Here is a 26,205-nt window from a genome sequence, read left to right on the forward strand (position 1 = left end):
TAATTTCAATGGCACTGTTACAGCATCACTGTTAAATGGTCCAGGCAGAAGTGACAGAGCCTTTGTTGGCACGTTTCATTAATTTTCTGCTCATATGACATTTTAAAGGCTGACATGTTCTCATTAGAGCTTAGAGAAATCCCCAAAATCGAAAGCCTTTTTTTATGTGCCGTTATCACTAATGTATCAGACGCACTAACACTTTCTTTTGCAACTGTTTCAGAGCACAAAACCCTCCTGTACAAACCAGTGCTGTAAATGAGTCCAAAATGACTGATAAAGTTGTTATAATAAAATACATATCCAAAATGCATCATATTTAAAAACAAGCAACCCCCCTCCAAATTCTTGAGACACATGCTGAGAATATAAAAAAAAAATCTAGAAATTTTAGAAGTTTTTTCAGTAAATATAGTTCTGAGTAGAGATATGCATGGGATAGTTTATTTAATTCCACTCCCACCTGCCCCAGAAGGAATTCTGCCCAATCCCGAAGGTAATTTGCCCACTCCTGGAGCTAATTTGTGGTTGTACCTGCCAGAAATATCTTCTAATGGACTTAGTTGGTTCTATATCCCAAAATATAAAATTAAGTAAACCACAGCACACCCTGAAGAGGATAAAGAAGTTACTTAGGATGAATAATTAAATGATTGAATGAGTAAGGCACAATTTACACCAACATGGTCAGTGCATTGTGCAACACTGTATGTCCACCAGGAGCACATGTCCACCAGGCTCTAATGTTAATCAATCTGGCAACATGGCCATGCCAGTTTTTGTTGGGCTCTCAGTCCTGATATGCACCTCTAGTTCTGAGTATTGACTAACACATGACATATGATCCCAAATTTCTAAACAGCAGTATCTACAATAATGAATAATATTGAAAAGGAGCACATCCTGTTACAACCATCTGATATCATTGCATAAAGGATGATCTAATGTGTCGCTCATGAATCCATTAACACCACATTGCACATCTTATCAATCCATTAGTAGCAGTTATAGATGCATCCCCATTTGCACATATTAATAACAAAAACAGTTCTGAGAAAAACATGAATTCTGGATGATGAATCAAGAATGAAAATCTCCTTAATGGCTTCTATACGGAACCGTATTTTGATCTCACACTAATAAATAATCTTTTTTTTAAAACAAATTACAGCTTTATAATAGTCAAGGACATGGTGGTGCTGAACTCTTGAGATATCCTTAGATACCCTGGGTGCAAAAAAAGAACACACACACACACACACACACACACACACTCTAAGGGCAATTTAAAGATGCCAATCCACCTACAGTCATGTTCTTGAGAGGTGGGAGGTAAACAATTTACCCAGAGGAAACTCTTGATATGTGTCAAAAAACATGTGAAATTCGTCGACACCTGGAGCTCAGGATCACACCCTGAGGCAACAACGATTCCTGTTATGCCACTGTGCTGCTCGGCCTCAGATCATATAAGAGCATTTTAGCAGACAAACAGTCAGGACTGACTACATCACTTAAAATACTGACATGTACCTGAGAATTGATGCTATTTCATAGGCAAAGGGAGATGACACTAAATATTGTTTTTTTTTTTACTGTTGACTTCTTTATAGAACTTTACCTGATGATTAGAAACTTTTTGTTTCATATTTTAAATGCATCCTTGCTTTATTTCTTTATGTGTGCCTAAGACTTTTTGTAGCTATTACAAACTTTGCTATATTTAGTTTCATATAGCGGGGCTAAAATAGCGTGTCTCTTCAACTGCTTCATAAGTTAATAAACTCAGGTGCACTAAAATAGAAATGTGTTATGATGTTCAGATGCAACACTAGTTCATTAGAAGAGCAGCAGGACCAACAGCTGCTGATTGTGTCTCAACAAAAACAAGCAGCAGATGGAAAGTAAAGACGAGGCTGAGATGCAAACATACACATCCACACGCATGATGCTTTGTGATTCGTGCTGCCATCACGCCGACACACGCCTGAATGCAGATTTGCATGAATTGCGTCTGACCCTCAAGACTTCTTACAGTAATCGAATATGTATTTTAAAAACATTTATCCTCTGGTCCACAGAAGGAATTGTGCTGCATATTACAAATGAACTTGACATACACAATGAAGCAAAACAATTATTCTAGGGATTTGCACACTGGGGTTTGTATCTTGGCTCCAAAACATAAAGGTGGTAGTTATTATGGATATAATTTTATTATAAGCTGAGAGGCACAGGCAGGGTATACATTACTCTTCTGATACAGATGCCTCAGAATGTGAATGACAGTGTGATATGTAAAAATTCACCAATAGTTTGGGCCCATGATACCTAAAAGTTCACAAACTCTATGTCCCAATACTGAGTAAATAGCACTGCTATTTGTTTTGGTTTATCAGATCATTTATATTTTATTATATCAGAAGTGGATGTGGCTTAAACCCAAAATAAGTGTGAGGTCTTGGAAGTTGAAATAATGAATAAGTTGAATTATTGGCAGAAGCAACAACAACAACAACAATAAAAATTATTATTATTATTATTATTATTATTATTATTATTACTATTATTATAAAATTAAACCTCCATGGTACTGAACTCTAACACTGAATACAGAAAAGAGGTGTAATGAAAAACTGATTTGCATAAAAAAAAGCAGTCCAACAGTCTATGATATTGCAGCATTGATTACATGCCTAGATCCAGCTGGAATTGAAAAGTACACAAGCTTAAATGTGTCTCGAATCGATAAACCAGACACCAAATGTTTGCATGGGCGTGCAGAAGAGCAAAAGCTAGGGAGCATGTGAAATCACCAATCTCTGCGTGTCAGACGCCTCATCCCAGTGCTGCATGACAAAACAAAAAGCAGTGTGATTTCTAATTTGTAATTTACTGTTATATTTTTCATACAAAGATCTTGTGAGTAACAGCTGTTTTGTTTAGACAGAATAAACACAGTGTATAAAAGATGTTAATTTCTTCTCACTTACATGAGTCAAAACAATGAATGCTGAATTGAACTCAAGTCATACTGTAGCAGAGCTGAATCGAATCATATCATATCAGATAGTGAATTCAAGTGTATTGAATCATACATGTTTTCCTGTATCATTTTTGTATCATGTTATAGACCATGTATCCTAATACACTGTGTATCATCTGAAACTAATTATCACTTCCTATTGCTTTCTTCTGTGTGTTTTAGTCTGTTTCGTTTTTTTTCTGCTGTACCTAAGTACCGAGTAAGTGAGAGGAAGAGCAAAGTGAGCTTACAGTAGCTTTGCAAATGAAACCAAGTCAGGACAAATCAGGACAAAAAAGAAAGATAAAATGGAGTGTAAACAGTACTAAATGGATGGAGAAAAGACTGTTTTGCTCTTCTATATGGCATATTTATATTCAGAACTATAAAAAATAGATATCAAACCTTTTTGCTTCTTTTTCTCCTTCTGCGTGTTTCTGCAGCTTCAGAAGATAGATGTGTGAAAGACAAGGCAAATCTCTTCTGTTTCTTCACACACCAATAGCCACTTAGTTTTAGCTCGAGGGAAATGGTGGTGTTCATTCTTGCATGGGCTCCATAAGGTACACTTGGTTACCTAATCACCCAGGTTTCATCAATCCTGACTCACATCCTGGGTGTTGCATAGAAGTTTAGAAAGACATTAAAGGGCCTATATATTGCTTTTTCCTGTTTCTTGGTGGTTTTTAGACAGCAAGGAGCTGCAGCAACACAGAGAAAATGTGCTCCTAATGTGGTTATTCAGTTTAGTGGTGACAGAAACTCTTGAAATATCAACACACAGGGTACGTGACAAGCCAAATAACATCATTCTAAATAATAATTACATGAAGTAACAGCTGGTGACACACTATTTTCACACACTATGTAGTGTGCTAGTAAGCATTTTATCTACAGGGTTCTTTTTAATGCTAGCAATATCTAACTCACTCACTTTTAATAACTTTCAGATTTATACCGTTCAGGTCGCAGTGGATCTGGAGTCTATCCCCGAAACACTGGGTGTGAGGCAGGAATACATCCTGGACAGGATAGCAGCCCTTGACAGGGCACCATCCACACATATCCATACACTAACTCACATCTAGTGACTATGTATTATAGCAAATCCACCTAGGTGGGAAGAAACAGGAAAAAAAAAAACAGGGACACGCAATGAGCATGCAGAGAAACTCTGAACAGAGATTAACCCAAACTCAGGATCGAACCAGGGAGCTGTACAGCAACAAAGATACCCGCTGCGCTACCGTGCCACCCGCTAGCAATTATATTAACTCGAAAAGACGAGTGAAAAGAGCCTAGAGAAATGTACCATTCCTGCTGCAAAGCAGCAAATAAATCATTCATTTGTTCCTCCGATGCAAAACTCTACATAATCTCTGAGCAAACTTTTTTCCTCTCAACTCCTCATAGTTAGGTGTGAACAACTCAACATCTTTGAAAACACACACTGATTCATCTCATGGGTTAATGGAGTTAAATAATAAAAGAGCATTTATTTTGAAACTGCAGTATGTTAGAAAAGATTTCAAACACATGTAAAATGATTCTTCCTTTGCTGAGAAGACAATTAGCAGTTTTATGAATAATAATGGTGGTCTCATTGCAAAAAGCCTATTAATTGGAAAGGCAGAAAAAAACATTCTACAACTATTTATTAACATGGGGTGTGATATCAGATAGCCCAAAAATATCTGAAAATGTTAAGCTATAGAAGCTTTAATATGCAACTGAACTAAAGACAATTCCCAAAAAGCAGCTCATACCATTCATCTTAGAATATCGCATTCTGAGAGAACTTTAATATGAAGACATTAAAATGTAAAATGTATGGAAGAGCCAGCATATATTGGTTTTTATTTTTCCATGTAATATTTACATCAAACAGAATGAGGCTTTGAATTTGCATACATATATGTCTATCTTTGTATTCTTTCATGGCTGCTTTATGATACTTTAAGAAAGCAGCACACGTTTTCCTTCCTGTGATTTATGTTTAATAATGTGCCAATCATCATAAAAAAACACCAACCGGATTCATATGTCTCCCAGCCAGCTCTTTATTTCACCACTAAAGCGATTAATCTAGATTAATCTGTGTCCACACTGAAACCCGAGGCAGTGTTTCACTCAGGTCATTGATTTTACAAAAATGACCATAAAGCTATACAATAGCCTGCTGCATCATTAACACTAGTTGAAATGCCTAGTTGCCTCTTTAGTTGTTTCTCTACAACAAAGAAATTGCTTTTCCCATAAGTCTGCAAAAGAACAGTCTGTATGAAATGAGGCCATATGCTTTTATTGTATGGATCATTTATAAGGGTATAAAACTGTAGATATATACATAAATAACTGAAAGGTCCTACTGACAGCCCAATGGTATTTGGCTGCAGGGTAACCATTAAAATAATGAAAAATACACCACGTCCTCCCAATTTTCTAACCGTGATGGCATTTATAGCCTAACCATAATGCTTCACTGTGAAGGTACATGGTCATATCTCTCACACGGACACCATGGCAGCTTTTCGTCTGTTCTGGCTCTATGGCTGGCTGCTGAGAAAACTGACTACTTCAAAACTAAATTATCTTCAGAACTTACTCAGAAAAACTCAACCAGGGAGGTTTACACTGTTATTTAGCTGATAGCACCTTGCCTGGCTTTTCTTCAGCACTATTTTGCAGTGACATGCTGTGAAATTATTCCGGGAAATGGTTTGTGAAGTCAGAAACCTTCCTAAAAGTCATTTAAAAATTTTATGATTAGAAGCTGTTTAAACTATTAGCGTTTTTTTTTTCCCCTACATTTGCATCATGAAGTCATTATGAATACTGCACATTTTATCGCACATTCTAGATTACAATTTCCAGTTATGTTTAATCACATTGTACATCAGTCTTTCTTAATGAGGTATGTTAAAAGTGATTTCTTTATTAGGAAATAAAGAGAGAGATGACAGAGCTAGTACAGAATAAGATAACTGTACCAAAAATTTTAAATTGCTAATTTTTAAAGTGTTGCCAGCTAGACAGTAAAGGTTATAATCTAATTATAAATATATTGTTTGCTGTAGTGGCTAAGGCATTTACAAAACCTTCTAGTTCAATCTGTAAATTTGAGCATATCATGCACAACAAGCATGAAAAGTGAAATATATTATATTTATATATATATATATATATATATATATATATATATATATATATATATATATATATATATATATAATTGTTGTGTGCAGTGAAATTTCCCTCCTCCTGTCTTCATCCATAAATCTACTTCATAATCCACACTGATTTTTATTCATTCTTTTTTATGCACCTTTATTTCATGATGGCCAAACCAAGACTAAAACTCATATTGCTGCTGTTGTTAATGCACTGATTATTGCTTTCTGAGCCTGGACACTAAAATAGGAAGTACTGAGAAAATGGAGCCTTAATGCTTATCCAGCTATGGAGCAAAGTGTCTGGTCTAGCATGCTGATTCACATGCTCCTCAATCAGCCCTCACTGTCAGGCTTCATGCATATCTCAAATAAACAAGACTCCACCTCACAACAGACATCAGCTTCAAAGCAAAGAACGACAAAAACTGATCTGCAATTAAACTCAGGTCCTGCTTTTTCTCTAAAGAATTGGCTGGAACTTGCACAAGTACCCAATTAAACCTTCAACTCCCTGCAGAACAAAACTGACTGATTAGCCTCATGTGTCCTCTTTAATGAGAGACTAGCATGGCTGAAGAGCATATCTCTCTCTCTCTCTCTCTCTCTCTCTCTCTCTTTCTCCAATAACACCAAGCTGAGCCTTTCATCAATCCGTCCCCTAGATCTGACTTTGCGCTGCCAGTAATAGTCTTCTTAAATGCATAGAAAAAAACCATGATTAAACTCCATTTCTTCCTGAAAGCTTTGGAACAGAAAAGCGACAGGCTGTATGTTATTAGGGACAGTGATGCTCTTATGACAGCCCTTCTTACATCAAGGTACAGAGTCAAATAAATAGATAAATAATGCATTTCAGAAAGCCGCTCACCATTAATTTAGCCCAACGGGAGCTGACTGACATTTCACAACCTCATGTTGATTTCCACTCTTTTTGTTGTCTTGTCTTTCATTGGCCCAGGTGAAATAACACACTTGCCACTAGTATAGATAAAACACGGTTTTCCTCTTGACATCCCTGACAGAATTGAACAGTCAACTCAAACCATTTCACATTTTTCTTCATTGTAAAAGCACACCACCTTTTGTGACAGGTCCTGTAATATCCTTGGTTTGCGGTTCCAGATACGGAGGCATACTTTGGCCAGGAGTGGATCCCGGGTGAGTTAATAATACAGATCAGGGAGCAAAAACACAAAACCTGAGATGGGGAGTATGGAATGGCTATAATACTGTACCATTATTACAATCAGAAGAATAATTATAGCTCCCATACATCTCTTTTTCATGCTCACCTCTTGCCCAAAAGCCATAGGTTCAGGGTGCAGTTGCCAGGAGAAAAACATGACTACTATAGTAACCTGTGGCTCTACCACTGAAGAGAAACTAATTATGGGCTGAGCTAAACAGTGGGCGAAGACATGTTCCAGCATGAAGGCTCTAATCAGCATGGATGGAAACAAGCAGGTATTGGTGGAAACTACAGAGAAGGAAATACGTGTGAATATATGGGTTCTACACCAGCTAGGTATTATGAATCCCCTCAGAGCAGTGCTCTTATTATGACATTTGTTTATTTTTACTTCCTGGTCCTGGCTCCGCCCCTTGGTGTTATCATTCCAATTGTTTCCACCTGTTTCCTAACTCGTTCCCTAATTACTTTATCTATTTATACCCATATCTTGTCTCATGCTTCTTTTCCTATTTGTAGCTTCCTAGCTTCAGTCTCACTTCCTGTTTCGACCTGTTGCCTGTTTCTCCAGTTTCTGATTATGGATTATCTTTTTGTGATGCTGCCTGCCTGTTTCTCGACATCTAATCATGATGATTTTTGCCTTGCCCTTAATAAATGCCGCGTTGACTATCCGCACTTGCATCCTGCCATCTTAGTATGCACCTTACACTAGGCTACTCATATTAACTCTGTGAGCAACATGCACCATGCCACATGTAGTTCAGAAACTCAGGCCAGGGATATTATGGTTTAGATTTTTAAAAAAATTATGATCATTATGTGCAAAAATGCAGTATCCCAGTATTAATTTTGGGAAGTGGGAATGGGTAGGAGAATTGGTATTCACTATGATAAACGACATAACGATCAAAAGAGTGAAGCTACAGCTAACTCCTACACATAAACTGGCATTTTGTGCTCACCGGCCATAGCAGAGAAGCATCACATTATTTTTTTGGCTATATTTATATCTATATTCCAAGAAGTTCCTTTGCTGGATATTCATATCAACGTGTTTGTTTTACTTTGTCTTGCATATTATTTTATGCTTTGCCTAAGCTAGCACTGTTTGAGTCAGTAATAGCATGTTCTATATGGATAGAAAAAGCAAGGCACTTCAATGCAGTAAGGAATAATTTCATTTAGTGGGTGAGGGGCTTGACAACCTGGGAGAGCCTCAGAGTAGAGCCGCTGTTGCCCTGAATTCAGAGGAGTCATTTGAATGAATAATTTAGTTGTTTCATATTCATATTCATATTGTTTTCCATTGTTTTGCACAGCACCAGATCTTCACCCAGGATTTACTCCTCTTCCTCCAACAAGTCAGTGTGACTGTTATTTATTATTTTTTTTAAGTAGGGTCATGCAAGTGCTTATGTCACACCTCTTCTGGCAACTGATTCTCACACTGCTTCATTTTGTCTTTGTTCTTGTTATGCTTTGCTCAATCAACCAGTTGTAGCTTTACACATAGCACAGAGTTGCTGCAGTGCATAGTGTCCCTGGTTTTATCTTGAGCCCACGTTACTGTCTCTATGGAGTTTCTCTACATGTTCTCCCATACCTGAGTGGGTTTCCTCCATATTCCCAAGTTTTATCCCACCTTCCAAAAACATACCAGTACCTCTTTGTAACACACCTCCTTGATAAGTTTTCATTTTGTCCTTTTGTCAATGTTGGAGAGATGTTCTGTTCTTTGTAATGTCACTGTGGTGCCCCATTTTCACCACTTGTTAATGAAGATCTTCACGGTGTTCCATGGTACATCTAATGTTTTGGAAATTCTTTTGTACCCTTCTGATTGATACATTTTGACAATGAGATCTCGTACATGCTTTGAAGACCATGACTTCGGCAGTTAGCCGAAACCAAGAAAATGTCATGAAAATCCTACAGAAACAGCTGGGCTTAATTTGGGGTTAATCAGAATCACTTCAGTGATGACAGATGTATGATAATTACTTTTGAACATGAGTTTGAATGTGATTAGTTAAGTCTGAGCTCAGTCACATGTCCCATTATATAAGGGTGCGCACACTTATGCAACCAGGTTACTGTAAGCTTTTTCTTTTTCTTTTTCCCACCTAAAATGTTTTTACTTGTTTTTCACTTGAATTTTGTTGGTTGCTTTATCACATTAAAGGTGGAAAAAGATCTGACATGATTTTATCTTGGGTTCATTTTTTTACATCATAAAAACCTGCAATTTTAACAGGAGTGTGTTTTACAGACTTTTTATATCCATTGTATAACGGAATAACTGATAGTTTAAATTTATTACATTTATTGTGATAGTGCTAGCTCATGTGTACTGTTCATATTTAAAAGCTAATCATAATGCATTACACACATTGCTTGTAGATAAATATAAACTCTCTGGGAGAGACGTATTGTCTCTGGTCAGAGATATCCTATATATATATATATATATATATATATATATATATATATATATATATATATATATATATATATATATATATATATGTAGAACAGTAGCATGTGCTCGAACAGCACGCCATCCTCTCATTCGCAGTGACTTATACAAGCCAAGGTCTCACCATATGCTAGTGTTCCTATTAAACACTCCCTTTCTCTGACATAAACAGCCTATGCTGCTGTACATTCTGCTCTGTTCACTGTAACATCACTGCTCTATATGACAAGGGGAATCATTTGTTATTATATTAAGAAGCCACTGACTAGCCAGGCACCCTACAATGTGGCAAAAGAAGACAGAACAAGACGTGCAGATGCCATTTCTCAACGAGCAAGGCAGAGGGGAATCCACTCTGATACATGTGTTAGAGTAATTTCAGTGACAGTGCAGCACATCTAATAATGTGCAAATGTGCAATAGATTTGATACGGCACATTTCATCTCTGTCACTACCGATATGCAAAAAAGACATCTTAAAGATGATGGCAAAGAAAAACAGGATTGAGTTAAAAAAAATTGAAGAAGCGAATAATGAGTAGTTTTTGAGCACATAATCGCAAGACGAATATAAGCACATGATCATATGTACACACACACACACACACACACACAGACATCTACTCACTCACACTCAAGGAGGAATGGACTGAATGAACAGCTGCTGGCTCAGTGGGGAATAAAGGAGCAGAGAAAAATGTGTCTGAGCTTCAGACCAGAATTATGCACTCACACGATGAAACCTGTGCCCATTTTGAAACAACAAGGTGCCTCTGTTGATGAGAGATGAGCAAGTGTTGGTGAAGTTACAGAAGTCGGTTCACTAGCTCTGACTTTTCTGACACAAACTGCAGCTTCACACACAATATCTGCAAAATGGAGCCATTTGTTTCTGTGCTTAGAAAAAGGTCATGTGTGTGTCAGCCAGACCTTTGGGAACTGTAGGGCTGCACACACACACACATACACCCCTTCACAGCTTCACCTATTCGTGCACCCTAATCCTTCCATTCTCTTCCCTGTTCTTTTTGTTTTATCTATGCTGCCCTGCTTTGTTCTTTCCTGTCTTTACCCAGCTTCTGTCAGCCATCAGCACTGTTCCCCTCTGTGGTCACAGGGGGAGCAGCAGCATTCATCATCTGAGCTCTCCAAATAAAGACATGGCAGACTGGACTGGATCGATAACCTGTTAGTGACCAGCAGGACTCTCATGTCATACCATCATCTGACAGCTCATAGCAGACCAGTGTGTCTGTAATAGACTATGCGTTATAAGGGATAAAAAAATGACCACAGAAAAAGGATTCAGTCAGTACAAGCGCTAATACCCCCCAAAACTACACACACCTCACACAGAGTAAAGGTGAATGCAGTGTTCAGATCCAGCCTGACATCACTGCAATGACCTCTGAGAATGAACACAAATATTGCCCCATAAACACAATATTTAGCTGTGCCACTGTCAATGTCTGGGTGGCAAACAGACCACAGTATTTCTCTGCAGAGTGGTCTTTTTTTCCCTTAATAATAATAATAATAATAATAATAATAATTATAATAATAATAATAATAATACCCCTACATGGACATTCTTATGTCTAACACTGGGTTTCTATTTGTGCCAATTCAGAATTGGACACTTAAGTCCACAATTACGTCAATATTTAAGCAAGAAATGTCCCTTGTCTTCAGAGTTGGTTTACTCAGGTGCTTTGCTTATTTTCTGAGTGGCCCATAAAATTGTGCTTCATCCAGCATATCCAGTTATGTTGCATTTTATTTTTTATACCACGCAGTGTCCCAGTACAGTTAACGACTGTAGTGTTAACCTGAATTATGAAGACCCTGGACAGGCTGGTTTTTGGTACATCTACCGCCCCGGGTGATGCCATCAGTAAACCCTCTGCAGTTTGCTTATGAGACAAAGGTTGGAGTTGATGATGCTATTATCTACTTACTCCCTCAAGCTTATATTTACTTGGGTGGGCCCGGCAGCACTGTTAGAGTGATGTTCTTTGACTTCTCCAGTGCATTCAACATCATCATACCCGCCCTGCTGAAACACAGGCTGATGCAGATGTGCATGGATGTCCCTCTAGTGACCTGTATCACTGACTACCACACTAAACGGTAATATGTCAGACTTCAGAGATGTGTGTCTGACACTGTTACGAGTAACACAGGAATGCCACAGGGGACCATCCTATCCTCCTTCCTATTCACACTTCAGACTTCCGCTACAACTCTGCCTGCCACTTGCAAAAGTTCACTGATGACTCTGCAAGAGTGGCGTGCATCAAGGCAGGGAAGGAGGACAAACCCAGGAGTGTAGCTGGCAACTTCGTGGAGTGGTGTGAGCTTTACCGTCTACAATTTAACATCAGCAAGATGAAGGCACTTCTCGTGGATTTTTAAGAGCATGAAACATACTCAGACCCCTGTTTCCATTAAAGGTGTGAATGTGGAGGCAGTTCAGGATGATAAATATCTGGGATTTCTTTTGGACAGTAAACTGGACTGGTCAAAGAACATGGAATTCTTGTGCAAAAAGGGCCAGAGTCGACTTTACTTTCTCAGGAGGCTAAGGTCCTTTAACAACTGTAGAAACGTGCTGCAGATGTTTTACCAGGCAGTAGTGGCCAGTGTCATTTATGCTGTGGTGTACTGGGGCAGCAGGGTTAAGGCAGTGGATATAAACAGAGTGAATAAGATCATCAGAAAGGCCAGCTCTGTTACTGGAGTGGGACCCGACTCCTCGGAAAAGGTGTCAGAAAGAAGGATGCTGCACAATCTACTAGACATCATGGACAATGGCTCTTACCCACTACACAGCACATTGGAAAGATTACAGAAGCATCCTCAGTGGGAGGCTGAGGCCGCCAAGGTGATCCACAGAACACCACAGAAAGTCATTCGACCCAGTTGCTATCAGACTCTACAACACTTCTCCTTTCAGTTGGAGAGAGCTGGAGTAATGAGTCTGGATAATGGTGTTTTTTGGCTGTACTACACGTGCTGTACTTTTGCACTGTCCTGAACTTTACAGCATATTCACTATGAAACCTCAAGCTGCAACAGGTATACTTTGGTACGCTGTAACTGGGAGGTTCACTTGTCACTTTACTTGTCACTTTTGGACTCGGACACTTTACTCTGGTCACTTGTAACTTTGGAAGTAGGATAATAACACTACATTTCTATATTAAGTGTTTCATTCTTTTTTATTTTTTTATTTTACTTATTTTATACAGATTTTTTTTCTTTGTCAGATTTGTTTCTGTTTGTAGTAACTGTTTTATTCTGCTTCTATAACTATGTGGAGCAACTGTTGGCAAAAAATTTCCCACTGGGATGAATAAAGTTTGCGTATCTTATCTTATCTTATCTTATCTTATCTTAACAGTGAATTTGTAGCCACGAGACACTAATCTGAGATCATGAAATCATAATGTGTGTGGTATGCAGGCTATTTTATCACTTTTAGTTTCTATTTTGATTTTTTTTTTTAAATTAATAAAATAATATCAATGCTTTGGTTAACTAAATGTTCTCTTCTATTAAGAAAATATGCCCATGGTTTGAAAGATGTGCTGAACACTTTGATACATACTTCCTCAAAATCTCGGGGATGGAGCTAAAATTTATTTCTTTATTTCTTTGTTCCATCTTGTTGGTAATTTTTGATATATTATCGTTTATGTTTCTGTTAATGTCTGTCTGCTGTGTAAATGGATACATTTACCCTGTAGGTATACACATGCTAGAACAGCTAGAACTTTATTAAAGACATAAATTATAACTTACATAAAAAATAACTTAACTCAAATAATACCTGGTGAATAATGAGCATTATGCTGAAAATAAAAGTCTATTTCCTAAAACTGACAAGGCTCGCTTATCATTTACGGCCCTTGCACACACTACTTCATTCCTCTGTCTCTGATTTTTTCAGGCTGCTCTCAGTCTTCTCACATGAGAACATTTAAGAGCATGTCTCATGAGAATCCTGACTAGTCTCATTTATACCCTTGTTCGACATAAGAGAAATGTACAGAGAAGGGGGTTAATGACATTGGAAACACCTGGGCACATAAAAAAGATTACTTCTCATGTCATCTATGTATTCAGGTAGGAGAGGGAAGAGTGACAGAAGGAGAGATAAGGTGAGAAAGATGGTGAGGAAGATGATTCTCTCCTGCTTCATTGGCTCAGACCTGTACCAATCCATGCCACCGGCAGACCCCTGCTGCTAAGGCAATATCACACGTCTGTTAATGCAGCACTTCCAAAGAGCCATCCTTCCTCTTCATTCACTCACAGAGAGGGTGGGAGAAGTGGCGAGATGCCAAGGTGAAGGAACTGAGTGAGGCCCGAATGACTGACACACATGAGAACCCAGTTCAACCCTCTTCCCAAACACCAGATCTCTTTGCTCCCATCTGGAACAACCCACTGCAACAATTAGGGACACCTCATCGACTTCGGGTTAATTTAATCTCTGCAAATGCCAAGCAAGAGGAATAACTACACTACCCAGAGATCACTGAGACTGGGGCCTTGCGTTCTGTGTCTGAGACCGTGTAATTTTCTGTGCCGAGAGGATAATGCATGACCCTGTCTGAGCGCTAAGCTCCACTGATGACTTGTACAAATAACTCTCCAAAGGGTTCCAAAATGATATTGGCAATGGTTTTGACTGCAATTTAAAAGACAAAGCAGTCGCCACTTAGTATTCACGACATTCTTCTCTGCCATTTACAAACGTTCAGGGCCAATTATGGCACGGGTGCCAATTCGTTCCACTAGTAAGTCAGAGTTAAACACATATTGTGCCAATTACAGTATTGAAATTGTGCCTTTGTAGCAACGTGTTAAAAAAATACACCAAACATGCCTTCAAAAATATTCACCAAGCACTACAATATATGCTGTATCAAACAATAAGCACATTTTAATGATATTTATGAATATCTGCCAAACCTGTTAGAAGAGCAAATACACTATTATTAGGAGGCCAGTAGAGGGATGTTATGTAGATGGAGAGAGTTCAGAAAGCTCAAAGAACTGAATAATTGTGTAGCATGAGATGACACTCTTACCATTGTCTGTGGCCATGAAGACAGCACTGTACCGGTTGTTGTGGACATGGGGAGACTCACGGTCCAGCGTGCCTGTAGTGTTTACTGTGCCTTTCACTGGGTTTACACTGAGCCAACCTGCTGGGTCTCTCAGCACTGCAAACCTGAGAAGAATTCAAGAAAGTGTATACAAATTACACACAATCACGCAGCGCTTTGTAATAACGCATGACAGTAAATGCATTTCCTTTTCACGGCTCATACAATTTGCAGAACAGGTATCATGTGTTGCATTTTTTCTGTTCCTTGTTTCATTATGATAAAAGCAGGAGAACTGGGTGTATGAGGCATTTGTCACTGTGCATTGTTTCTTTTTTATAATAAAAGCCGGTGTCATCATTTAATAGGTGCACACGCAGAGTACTTAGAGCGTTGTATACCGTCCTTGAAAAAGTAACAAGCTATCAATCTCAGGGATGTTTTCTGCCACACTGCTAATGTACATGTGAGTTTGTGTGTGTCCAGCCGTTCCTTTTGTCACTTTCATAACTACACATCTTTCCTATTAGTTGCATTGTAGTCACTGAATAATTTATATTAGTAAATGATAATATGCTTTCAATTGAATGAATTAATAATGAGCTGGGATTTTAAGAGAATATAAAGGTGCTCCTGAATGCCCTCTATGTAAGGAATACAACTCAATCTAGAGTGCTGCTATAGCAAAATAATCACTGACTGGGTGGTGTGATGCCATTACTGCCATCAAATTGATTATTTTCCAATAACAGCACATCCTGCAGTGTTTTATCCCCTTATAACATGGCAATTTGCCAACTGGATTCCTCACTGGTCCCTTACCCAGAATCCCTTGTAATACTGGCTAGAACCAATCACAGCAGCTGGTTTTGCTGACAGCAGTCCACAATATGCAACACTGACAAAAAAAAAAGATATTCGAATGTGTGTTTTCATTCATTTAAATTGTCACTGAGCCTCAATAAGTTCTCAACTTATGTGGAATGAAAAGTGATAAAACTAGGTATGATCAAATACCTGATTTCATCTACAATCAACATCATTTGATATGGCGCTATTGTATAGGCTGTGAGTAGCTGATTTCGCCAAGGTACATCATTTGTATTTGTCAGTGTGATCTTTTGTTTCTGTTTTGGTATAAGAATGGATGAACTGATTCTGAACCTCATTCATCTTCAAATGAAAAATGATGAACGTTTGACTGGTCATCGTCATGCATCTGCACAGCACAAGCATTTTAGTGAGTAATGACATATCGGGTTTGTAAAGACACTGTGTCTCAAAGGTTCATTTTTTATAGACATGCACCCTTGAGAACTAGTGCATCAAAGTGCAGACTTGGAGGATGACTGCAGGAGAAACTCTGTGTGTGTGTGTGTGTGTGTGTGTGTGTGCGAACTTACTATGTAGGAAAACTAGAAACAGGACCAGCAAGATAAAGGGCTTTTTTTTAAAGGTTATATTATATTATATTTTTTTCAAAACTGAAAGATTCCAACTATTTATTTATGGCTACTGAGGTTTAGGATTATGTTTCTACATACAGGTTGTCACAAAATTTTGAAATATATTTTACATAAGTACATCCTATGTCCTGGAAACAAGTGTGTGTGTGTGTGTGTGTGTGTGTGTGCGCGCCGTTGATACCCTTATACCATGACACCTGGAAAAGCACACAGTTTTTCATAAGTTATATGGAATAGTTCACTAAACTCACTCACAGCTTTTATTTTAACACACCTTACAATTTGAAAATCTGTCACAGTCTCGCCCCAGTATAAGCATGTAGGGAATATTTTAGAGTTGAACTTCTATTTCTATATATCGCACATTTTATAACACTACTGTGAGCTACTTTAAGCTAGAGCTACTCTCTCTTTGTGTATATGTGTTTGTAGTATGTGTGACTAAGGTGATACACTTCTCAATGATAGACTAATTTATATAATTAAATTAAAGCTCTTGGGGTAACAAAGTAAGACAAAGCTAGATCACAATCTTACACTCCATTAGAGAAATGGTTCACAGCTCCTGCACACATTTCTTACAATTACACACTCATTTTTATTGTGAGGAAACAGAAATAAATATTGAAAATAAAAAACAGCAACAATATTAGAAGACAACTTATTCTTCCTTTATAGAAAAATCACATAGATGTGATCATGCTTTTCACATGTGTGTAAAGTGCGTGAGCAAGAAGCTGGATGCTTTATTTGGGCGAATCCAGTAGGCTGCAATAAACTGGGAGGTCACAGGAAACAAAGAACACAGAAACTTAGAAAACAAGGGTTAAGTACATTAATAAATGACAAGACTTCACAACAAAATACAGAAACAGACGAATGAATTAAGGGCTAACCGCAAACAGGTGAACACAATGGGTAACAGACCAATGACAGAAAAGGTGCAGTGACAAGACCAAAGGCACATGGACAACAAAGAACACGCTCAACAGGCTTTTGTGAAAAAAAAAAATCACATGGCCATATAAAACCACATGGACTACATATGTAGCGTATTAAAAATGTATGAAACATAACAAGTAAAATGTTTAAACTTTTCTATAAGGATTTGTTGGCCCATTTATGTAATCTAGGACGCTTACTCAGATTCCAATCCTAAATGCAGGCTATTACAGCTGTATTCCTCTCACAGGCGATTAACCTTGCCATTTCCTCTCTCTTTCCACAACAAAAACACATCTCCCGCAATGCGTCTCTACCTATCAACATTTTATCCCAACACTTCCTGAGGAAATATGGTCATATACACGAGGACAAGCTTGTCTTTGAGAAACAAGCTAGCGTGAGATTATCATCATGCTGCTCTGGGCACAAATAACTCTCTCTCGCTGCTGAGCTGTTTGCAAATTCATTTGTTATTCACTGATGAAATCTTTTCCGTTCCAGCATGAGCGGTAGCAAAGCTATAAAATTCACACTATGTAGCCCGCTACAGTGGGTTTCTTTTTTATATGGCTGAAGTAGGCAGCAACAAAAAAGCAAAATGATTTATACAGATGATACCGGAATCCAGCTGAGTGTGACTTTAATTTGAATTCAGAGAGAAGTTGATGTAAACTCTTCTTGTGGGAACACATACACACATACACACACATATCCTCATTGTCTCTTTATACTGTACCGAGCCCCAATTACAAGGAAAGCTTGCAGCATGCAGAGTTTAGCTCATCAAAGTGCGGTGTAATAGAAGGAGTCTGGCTCACACACTGACTCACATACTGGCTCACCTACTGGCTCACAGTGGCTATGTGGAAATACACACCAAAGCAAGCCACCTCCCTCTGTACACACACACTGCTCTGGTCCATTAGCCTCCTGTCAAGGTCATTAGTGCCTCGTTAAATCCACATTATGCAAATTGATATCTTATCTATATGGGATACATGATAATTAGGACTATCACCAAATAAGCAAAGACATTTTTTCATATTTGGAGATGTAACATGTGTGGATTCACACTTCTGCTTTTTTTGCACGCACACACACACACACACACACACGCGCACACGAAAAGACCTTGTAGCAAAAGTCATCTACACTTTTTGCTGGCTTAGTGAAAGACGCAGCAGAAAGGTGATTTGCCAATGTTTCTGCTTGAATGGTACAATTTTTGCCTGCGCCGCAACGCAAGTCTGGATCTGACCCTGAGAACCCCAGAGCTGCACACAATTCTTTTTCCATCTGACATTAGCTATGACAGATCTCCCCTGTGAGAAAAAAAATCCATAGTGAACAAATAAAAAAGAGCTCAGTTACATAGGAGTCTGTTCACGCTTGTTTCTATGTGTGACTATGTTTCCACTCCTATGAATATGGATCTATTATTGTTTCTGTAGTAATGCCTTTGCTTTATCGATGAAATTGTGAAATTGTGTTCTGTAAGATGTTGCTGTGTATCTCAAGTACACAGCAATGCTACTTATTTCAGCTACTTAGTTTCTTATACAGTTGTTTATATTTATCTGTTGTGTAATAACATTGCCTTGGATGTTGAACTGTGGTGCTGAACTGAACTGAAAGCACAGGATGTACACTTGGTAGCATATTGACACACTCAAATACAATCAAGAAAAGAAAACAAACAGTACACCTCCGAACATCTTGCTCATCCACCCCAATTCATTGCAATCATACACGAGGGACGAGGATCTCATCTCATGCATACACCTTTATCAAGCCTTTTCTTTCTTCTTATGCCTTTTGTGTTGTGTCAGACACAAAGAAGGTGTAGGAGTGTGCTGTGTATTTATGCTGCTGTGGTTCAGACAGAGAAGCTGCAATGCATATGCTTTCCTCTACAAGGAGAAGCAGCTATAGCATTGCCTCTCGCTGCTTTCCAAATGACTTCTAATCCTCACAGCTACACAGAATAATGAAATACCCGATCGTGTTACTTTGGATGCCACAGGGCTTCTGCATCCTACTGCAACATCCCAAATCCAGATGTGTACTTGTAGACAAGTGTGCGGATTCTTGTGACCCCCTCAAAAATCAGCTGAATGAGCTGTCAGGATGATCAAGAGCAAGATCAGCTGGGAGAGACGCTAACAGCTCTCACCATCAGAGCACCTCATGCAGGAGATGCGCTCGAGGGCAGACGTTAGGATATTTGCCTCAGCCATTGAAATTCTGCATGCCTCACTTTGGCTGTCAAAGCTGTAAACTGCGTCGAGTGAAGACACATAAAGATGAAAAGATGGGGGCAATATCCCCTAAGACTAAAAATAACTGAGGAACACTGGCTTTCTTCTTTACACAGACATTCTTCTTTGTCAATAGCCCTATCGCTCATTTTGTCCTTGTGCCTTGGTAGGAATGAAATATAAATGTTTAGGACAGGGTCAAAGGTTGATGTGCTGAGAGTGACACATTTGTGAAATTCGAATGGAGATAAATAAATCCAAGACATGTCCTTTGAGTACCACTATCCACTTAAAGGAATACTCCAGACTTCTTCAACCTATTCTATATCAATTGCATTTCATGTACGTGCCAATTATCACAGACTATTGAGGAATAAATGGAGAAACATGTTGATTCTAAACTTACTTATAATGGAAGTCTAAGGGATGTTATTGAAGTCTATCAATAAAGTATATATTGGTATATATTGGTATATATTGATATAATTGGTATGCTTTCATGGCTTCTCCAGTCAAAGGTGGTTGTACATTAAGCTCTACGTCTTAAAATGCATTTGTGGTTATGTGTTATTAACGTAGTCCTGATTGCACAATGATATCACAAAACCTATTGCTCTAGTGCTAATAATTAGACAGAATTACATAGTAACAGCATTGGTTGAAATCATGTTTCATCCCAAGATTTTATATTGTTAACTAGATTGTATTGGTTGTAGTTTTGGGCTGGTTTGAGTATATCAGAAACTGTTGTTTTCTGCTCTCCACGGTTGCAAAGAGTGTCTTTATTTGAGTTACCATAGCCATCCTGTCAGCTTGAACCAGTCTAGCCAACTTCTTCTCACCAACAAAGTGTTTCCACCCACTGAACCATTGTTGTGTGTGAAAATCCCAGGAGATCAGTTGTTTCTGAAATACTCAAACCAGCCTGTCTGGCAACAATAACCATGCCATGGTCAAAGTCCCTGAGATCATGGTTTTTTTTTTGTTTTGTTTTTTCCACAATTGTGCTGTTTGATGTGAACATTAACTGAAACTCTTTACCTGTAGCTGCATGATTTTATGCATTACACTAATGCCACATGATTGGCTGATTGAATAATTGCACGAATTATCATTGGTATAAGGGTTCCTATTAAAATGGCCAGTAAATGTATACTCATGTGTTTTAACAATTACCCTTAGACTTACATTATGAATAAATTTCAAATCAACAAGTTTTCTGTTATCTTCTTAGTACAGGAAGTCTTTGCCCATGGTAATCACACATGCAATACATATGTTGCTCATAAACTAAAGTGAAAAATGTTGAAGTATTCCTTTAATGTCAGAACATCCAATGTTACACCTGCACCCTTGGTCTGAGAAGTGAAAAGCTGTGCATTGAAAACATGAGCAGCAGTCAGGCAGTAAAATGTAAACATGCCAAGACAGCCCATCCATCAGCATCTGACTTGACTTCTGAGGGTTTGTGGAAAGAACCGTCTGTCTATTAACTCATCGTTAAAGTTCGCACTGTCATGTGCTGTCCATCTGTCTCCCATTGATCTGCAGCTTTCTGACAGGCTTCATACAAGCATCTGTCACTGTTCACACAGCCACACAGGATCTGATTCTGAGAGCTCATAGGGAAAGTGGATATGGTTTTAAGCTTGAGCAGCTCTTTTATGAAAATGCATTCATTCAGAAAGATGTGTGCTCATACTAGGTTTCAGAAAGAAAATATAACTTAAACAGACTTACAGTATCTAGAGGCCTGTAGGTCAGAGTATATTATCATCCAAATCATTTTTCCAATTCTCCAAATATCCAATTCTGCCTTTAAACATTACCCCTTCTGCCTGAGACTGATGTGCGCATGAAGTGATGTGCTTATGAAGAAAATGATTCTGGCTTTGAGGTGGCTGCTACTACTGTTTTTAGCTCTGCAACATCCTTTAGTTTATAATAATGTGTCATACAGTGCAAGTCAGCTTAACAACTCAACAAGGATATTGAGTCGAGTGTGTGATCATTTAGACAAACAGTTACAAGTTTTTGCTTACTTGTTACTAACAAGGACAAACCTGAAGACACAAATGTCAGACACCAACATGTCTTCAAGATTTCATAACTGTTAGTCTGAGTACGAATCGGAGTGAAATTAATACTTTTGGTTGATTGCACATAATTAAACTGACCAAAAACAACAACAACAATAAAAAACACTGTCTGTTGGGTGTGTAGGTCTGAAAACATACTAATAAAATTTTCATTCCTTGCTCAGAAATGAATTCCTTGCGGCAAAAAAGAAACTTTGTCAAGTACATATACAAATCACAAAAAATCATTATAATTATAAATTATAATATAATTTTATAATATAATAATTATAAAAATAACTAGCTTAAAACATTTTGTGTATCACATTCAGTATTTATATTCCCATTTTTATCTGTCCAAATATCCAGAACACATTTATACAGCATTTTTGCTCAGTATGTGCCTCATGCATCAGTTTAGCAGTAAAAATATATACATATTGCCTGCAACCCCAAATATACAGTACATCATGTTTGGTTCACTTCCTGCAGTTGGGTCAATTCAGAAATGAATCGATTTCTCACTGTGATTGAACCACGCAAGAGTCCAGACCAAGACCACCTCGCTCCACACCCAAATGCAATTCTCACCTTCCTAAACAAACTGCACCAAAGAGGAAAACAGATCAGTGTTTGATTCAGACTAAACACTGCAGATTCTCAAGTTCATGGCAACATTGTGTAAATTTAAAATTGTGAAAATTGCACTGAGATGGTGTTCCCCAAGTGTTTCATTAAGGAATGCCAGGGAACTACTTTCAGCACATGGTCCTCAGCAAGACCCTGTGGCCTTTTCGACAGGGGTAATTAAGCTGCACATGGTCCGGTGCCAGGGCCTTTAAGAAAAATTAGTCCCATATCCAGTAGATACTCCCTGAAGCAAAGATGTGACAAGCTGAGCAAAGTTTGCCAAATCATTGAGGAATATGGAGCATGTGGTTAGACAAGTGTTTGACCAATTATAGTAAGCTGAGCAGAGTCAAAGCCTCAAGCTCATTAAACCAGCCAAGTGGGGCATCAGCGTTAATGTAATGTAATGTAAATACATAAACATTCAGGCACTTGGATATACAAACACACCAACACCAATCACACACCGACACATTCCTTCAGCACTCTGCTTTGTGTGTATCTCACCAGTTGAAACCTTAGCTGTAGAATGGTGGTAATAGAAATCATAGCATGCAGATAATTTCCATAAATTATCATGCCTCAGCAATGCATCACATAAAATCAAATTTATTATCATAATAAGGCACAAAAAAGCTGTTCTTTGCATCAGTTGAAAATCATAACCCTGTAATTAACACAGAGAAAAGCAATTTATCGCTGCTTCACTGGGGCCATGCCACTCTAGCTCTCTTCCTCTTGGCACCTTTGAATTGTTTTAATTATCAAAACCCATCATGGCTGCCAGCATCTCCTCCCCCTTCTCATCATACACTGGCATTCCAGACTGTAAAGGCCGCTATTCCATAAGCAGAACTAATTTATATCCTAAGCCAAAAATAGCTACTTGACACCACAGGGCAAGGACTTATTTTACAAAATGTATTGTAATGCAGCCAACATACTGTATATTGAAATGTTGTAGTATATTTCACTACAAAAAAAAAAAAATGCTTGTGTGAAACAGGAAGCGGTGAAATTGCAGGAAGAATGTGAGATGCCAGTTGGAACCTGATGAGTTTGGTCAAGTTTGTACATCATGCGTCTTTTGCGGTTTCTCATAGCCTAGCTGTTTATCTTGCTTCCACCTTTAACAGATTTTGGTTTGCATTTTTCACTGTAGTTTTCCCATCATGTATTTATTACTAGATCTATTTAGGCTTTTGGCTCTCTGGTGTACATTACAACACATGCACCTAAGAAGTACTGTAGAACTAGTTTGATTCAGAAGACTAAAATGTAGTGCGACTTAAAAAGAAAAAAAAAAACCAGACATTGGAAATTTGACATAAACACTTAGGAAGACAGACCTGCAGAGTCTGTCTAAACACACTGAACAGAAGAATTGCTGCCTCATTGCCTTGATGATCTCACTTCAAACTTTATTAAGACTAAAAACATTTTTGTTAAGCTGTCCAAATGCCAAGAAACCTGACCTTCCTAATGATATCACCTGTTGTCACAACCTGGTCGAAAAGACAAACTGCATTTCCCAGGGAACTAGAAACTATCTCACCTTATTTATCAATATGACTCACATCCATGACCCCTTCATGGGTCAAAACCTTGTTGTTGTGAAGGGTATAAGCTTTTGAATAAGCATGAGCCAAATACACTGAAGGGCAACACTTGTAGCATTTAGAGGAACATGTGATGGCCTGGGAAAACCCTTCACATAGTCGAAATTTGACATTTTCTACTATGTATAGTACTGAAAACTACAGGCTTTCTTGAACCGAAATATATTTCTCTTTTATATGTATCTTAACCAGAATTAAAGTTCTAGAATTTTAAATACCTCCAAAAGTGAAAAGGGAGAAAATCCAGAGAGCATCGCCTGCATTTTTCACAGCTGATATCTGATTACAAACTGCATTAGGCTTTGCTATGGCATATAGCTCTCCAAAACTTTAAAAAGTTTCCAAATTGTCATTCACTATGTCAAGTGTCATTCACTCTGTGAGGAAATCAAACTTAGCTAGCGAAGTTTTAAACATATTTAGGAAGACTGTTTTTACAACGTACAGCATTTGTTAAACTGTCTCCTTACCAAACATGACCTCTGTAGTAAATATTTCATATCATTTTGGTTAAAAATATTTACAGTCTCTTAAAGGTAAGGTGTCAATATCTTGCTTTCATCTTTTTCGGCGAATTCAGCCAAAGCTACAGACAAACCATTACACATAATACACATTACACAAACAATTACAACAGCCTCTACATTCACTGGCCACTTTAATAGGAACATCTGCACACCCACACATTCGTGCAATTATTCAATCAGCCAATCAGTGCAATGCAAAAATGCATGTAGATGCAGCTCTTTGTATTTGACTCTATAGCTGAATATTTAGAACAACAACATCACTTGGCCTTTATCCAATCTTCAGTTTTTCAGCTTCGGTGAGCACGTGCCTACTGTAGCCTCAGATTCCTGTTCTTGGCTGACAGAATGTGGATGTGTTCTTCTGTAGTTGTAGCCTATTGACTTCAAGGTTTGACACATTGAGATGCTTTTCTGCTCACCAGGGATATAAAGAGTGGTTATTTGAGTCACTGGCCACCAAGACCACCAAGCGTGCTTATTTGAGTCACCAAACAAGGTGTTTCTGCCCAAAGAACTGCTGCTCACCATTTTTTTTTGCACCATACTGTGTAAACTCTAGACACTGTTGTGCATGAAAGTCCCAAAAGATCAGCAGTTTCTGAAACCAGCCCACCGGGCACCAACCACCATGCCATGGTTGAAATCACTGAGATCTAATCTTTTCTTTATTCTGATGCTTGATGTGAACATTAACTAAAGCTCTTGCATAATGCATTGTGCTGCTGCCACATGACTAGCTGTTGGGTTAATTGTATGAATGTGCAGGGGTTCACATTTTCCTATTAACATGGCTGATGAGCGTATATGCGAACTAGTCATATGTCAGAAGTAAAGTTAGGCTTCTGCAGAGGGGAGGGAGCCTAACAAGAAGAAATTACTTTAGTTCTGTCAAATCTTTAAGCCAGATCTCAAGTAATAGGTCAGCTCTGTCATGCACTTATATTTTGTTAATATAAGTCTGAAGTCAGCAAATTAGGGCCTCACATCACGTGACTCAAGGCCTGTGTCATGTGGAGAGATGCAGTGATGTGCTCCCGTACTACTGACACAATGGAAGTATATGTAGCAATGAGACAACTACACAAGTCTAAACTACACAGAAAGGTTAAGTGAATAGAAACATAGATGCCTTGAGTAACAGCAATTACTTCTACATATTTCAAAAGATTTTTACACTGAATGCCTGAAGCTAAAATTTCATATTAATAAACCAGACATTTTTGCAGACTGTGGCATTTTGAGACTTTAAAGAACTTTTTTTTTTATATTGAATGTGAAAAATGGTAATGAACTCACAGGAATGTAGTTCAAAGTTTGACCCTTGTAACCCAGTCTTTAGATATACTTCCAATGAATCGTGATGAAAGCCTGATTATCACTAATAATTCAGTTCCCAAATGTGAGAAGACAAATCTAGTGTCTGCCTCCACACTGTTAATGGCATGAACAGAGGACTACAGAGACTGTCTCTGTTTTAAATGTTCTAGATAATCCCATCTGTCAAATTGATTCATACCAGAACGGTTGCTCTGAGCCCTACTTGGTGTTTTTATGTTCTCTTTGTCTTTTCTTCACCCACGGCTGGAGAAAGTGTGATCTGTTTCAGTTTCTAGAACCACTAAGGGCTGCTTTGGTCATGACATTGATGTGTCCGAGAAGTGGGTCACCGGCCAGAGTGAAGCAAAGTTGCTGAACT

At 38.3% G+C, this 26,205-nt stretch overlaps 1 protein-coding gene across 1 annotated transcript in view; it reads right to left on the reverse strand.

The window, feature by feature from the left end:
- Positions 1-26,205, reverse strand: part of cdh13 (cadherin 13, H-cadherin (heart)) — a 338,039-nt gene that overhangs the window by 14,570 nt on the left and 297,264 nt on the right. Inside the window, exon 12 of the mRNA XM_034305493.2 lies at positions 14,966-15,108. Coding sequence (XP_034161384.1) covers positions 14,966-15,108 — 143 coding nt within the window. The remainder of the gene's footprint in view (positions 1-14,965; positions 15,109-26,205) is intronic.

This window comes from Pangasianodon hypophthalmus, chromosome 6, assembly GCF_027358585.1.
Source record: "Pangasianodon hypophthalmus isolate fPanHyp1 chromosome 6, fPanHyp1.pri, whole genome shotgun sequence".
In the NCBI taxonomy this organism is placed as follows: domain Eukaryota; kingdom Metazoa; phylum Chordata; class Actinopteri; order Siluriformes; family Pangasiidae; genus Pangasianodon; species Pangasianodon hypophthalmus.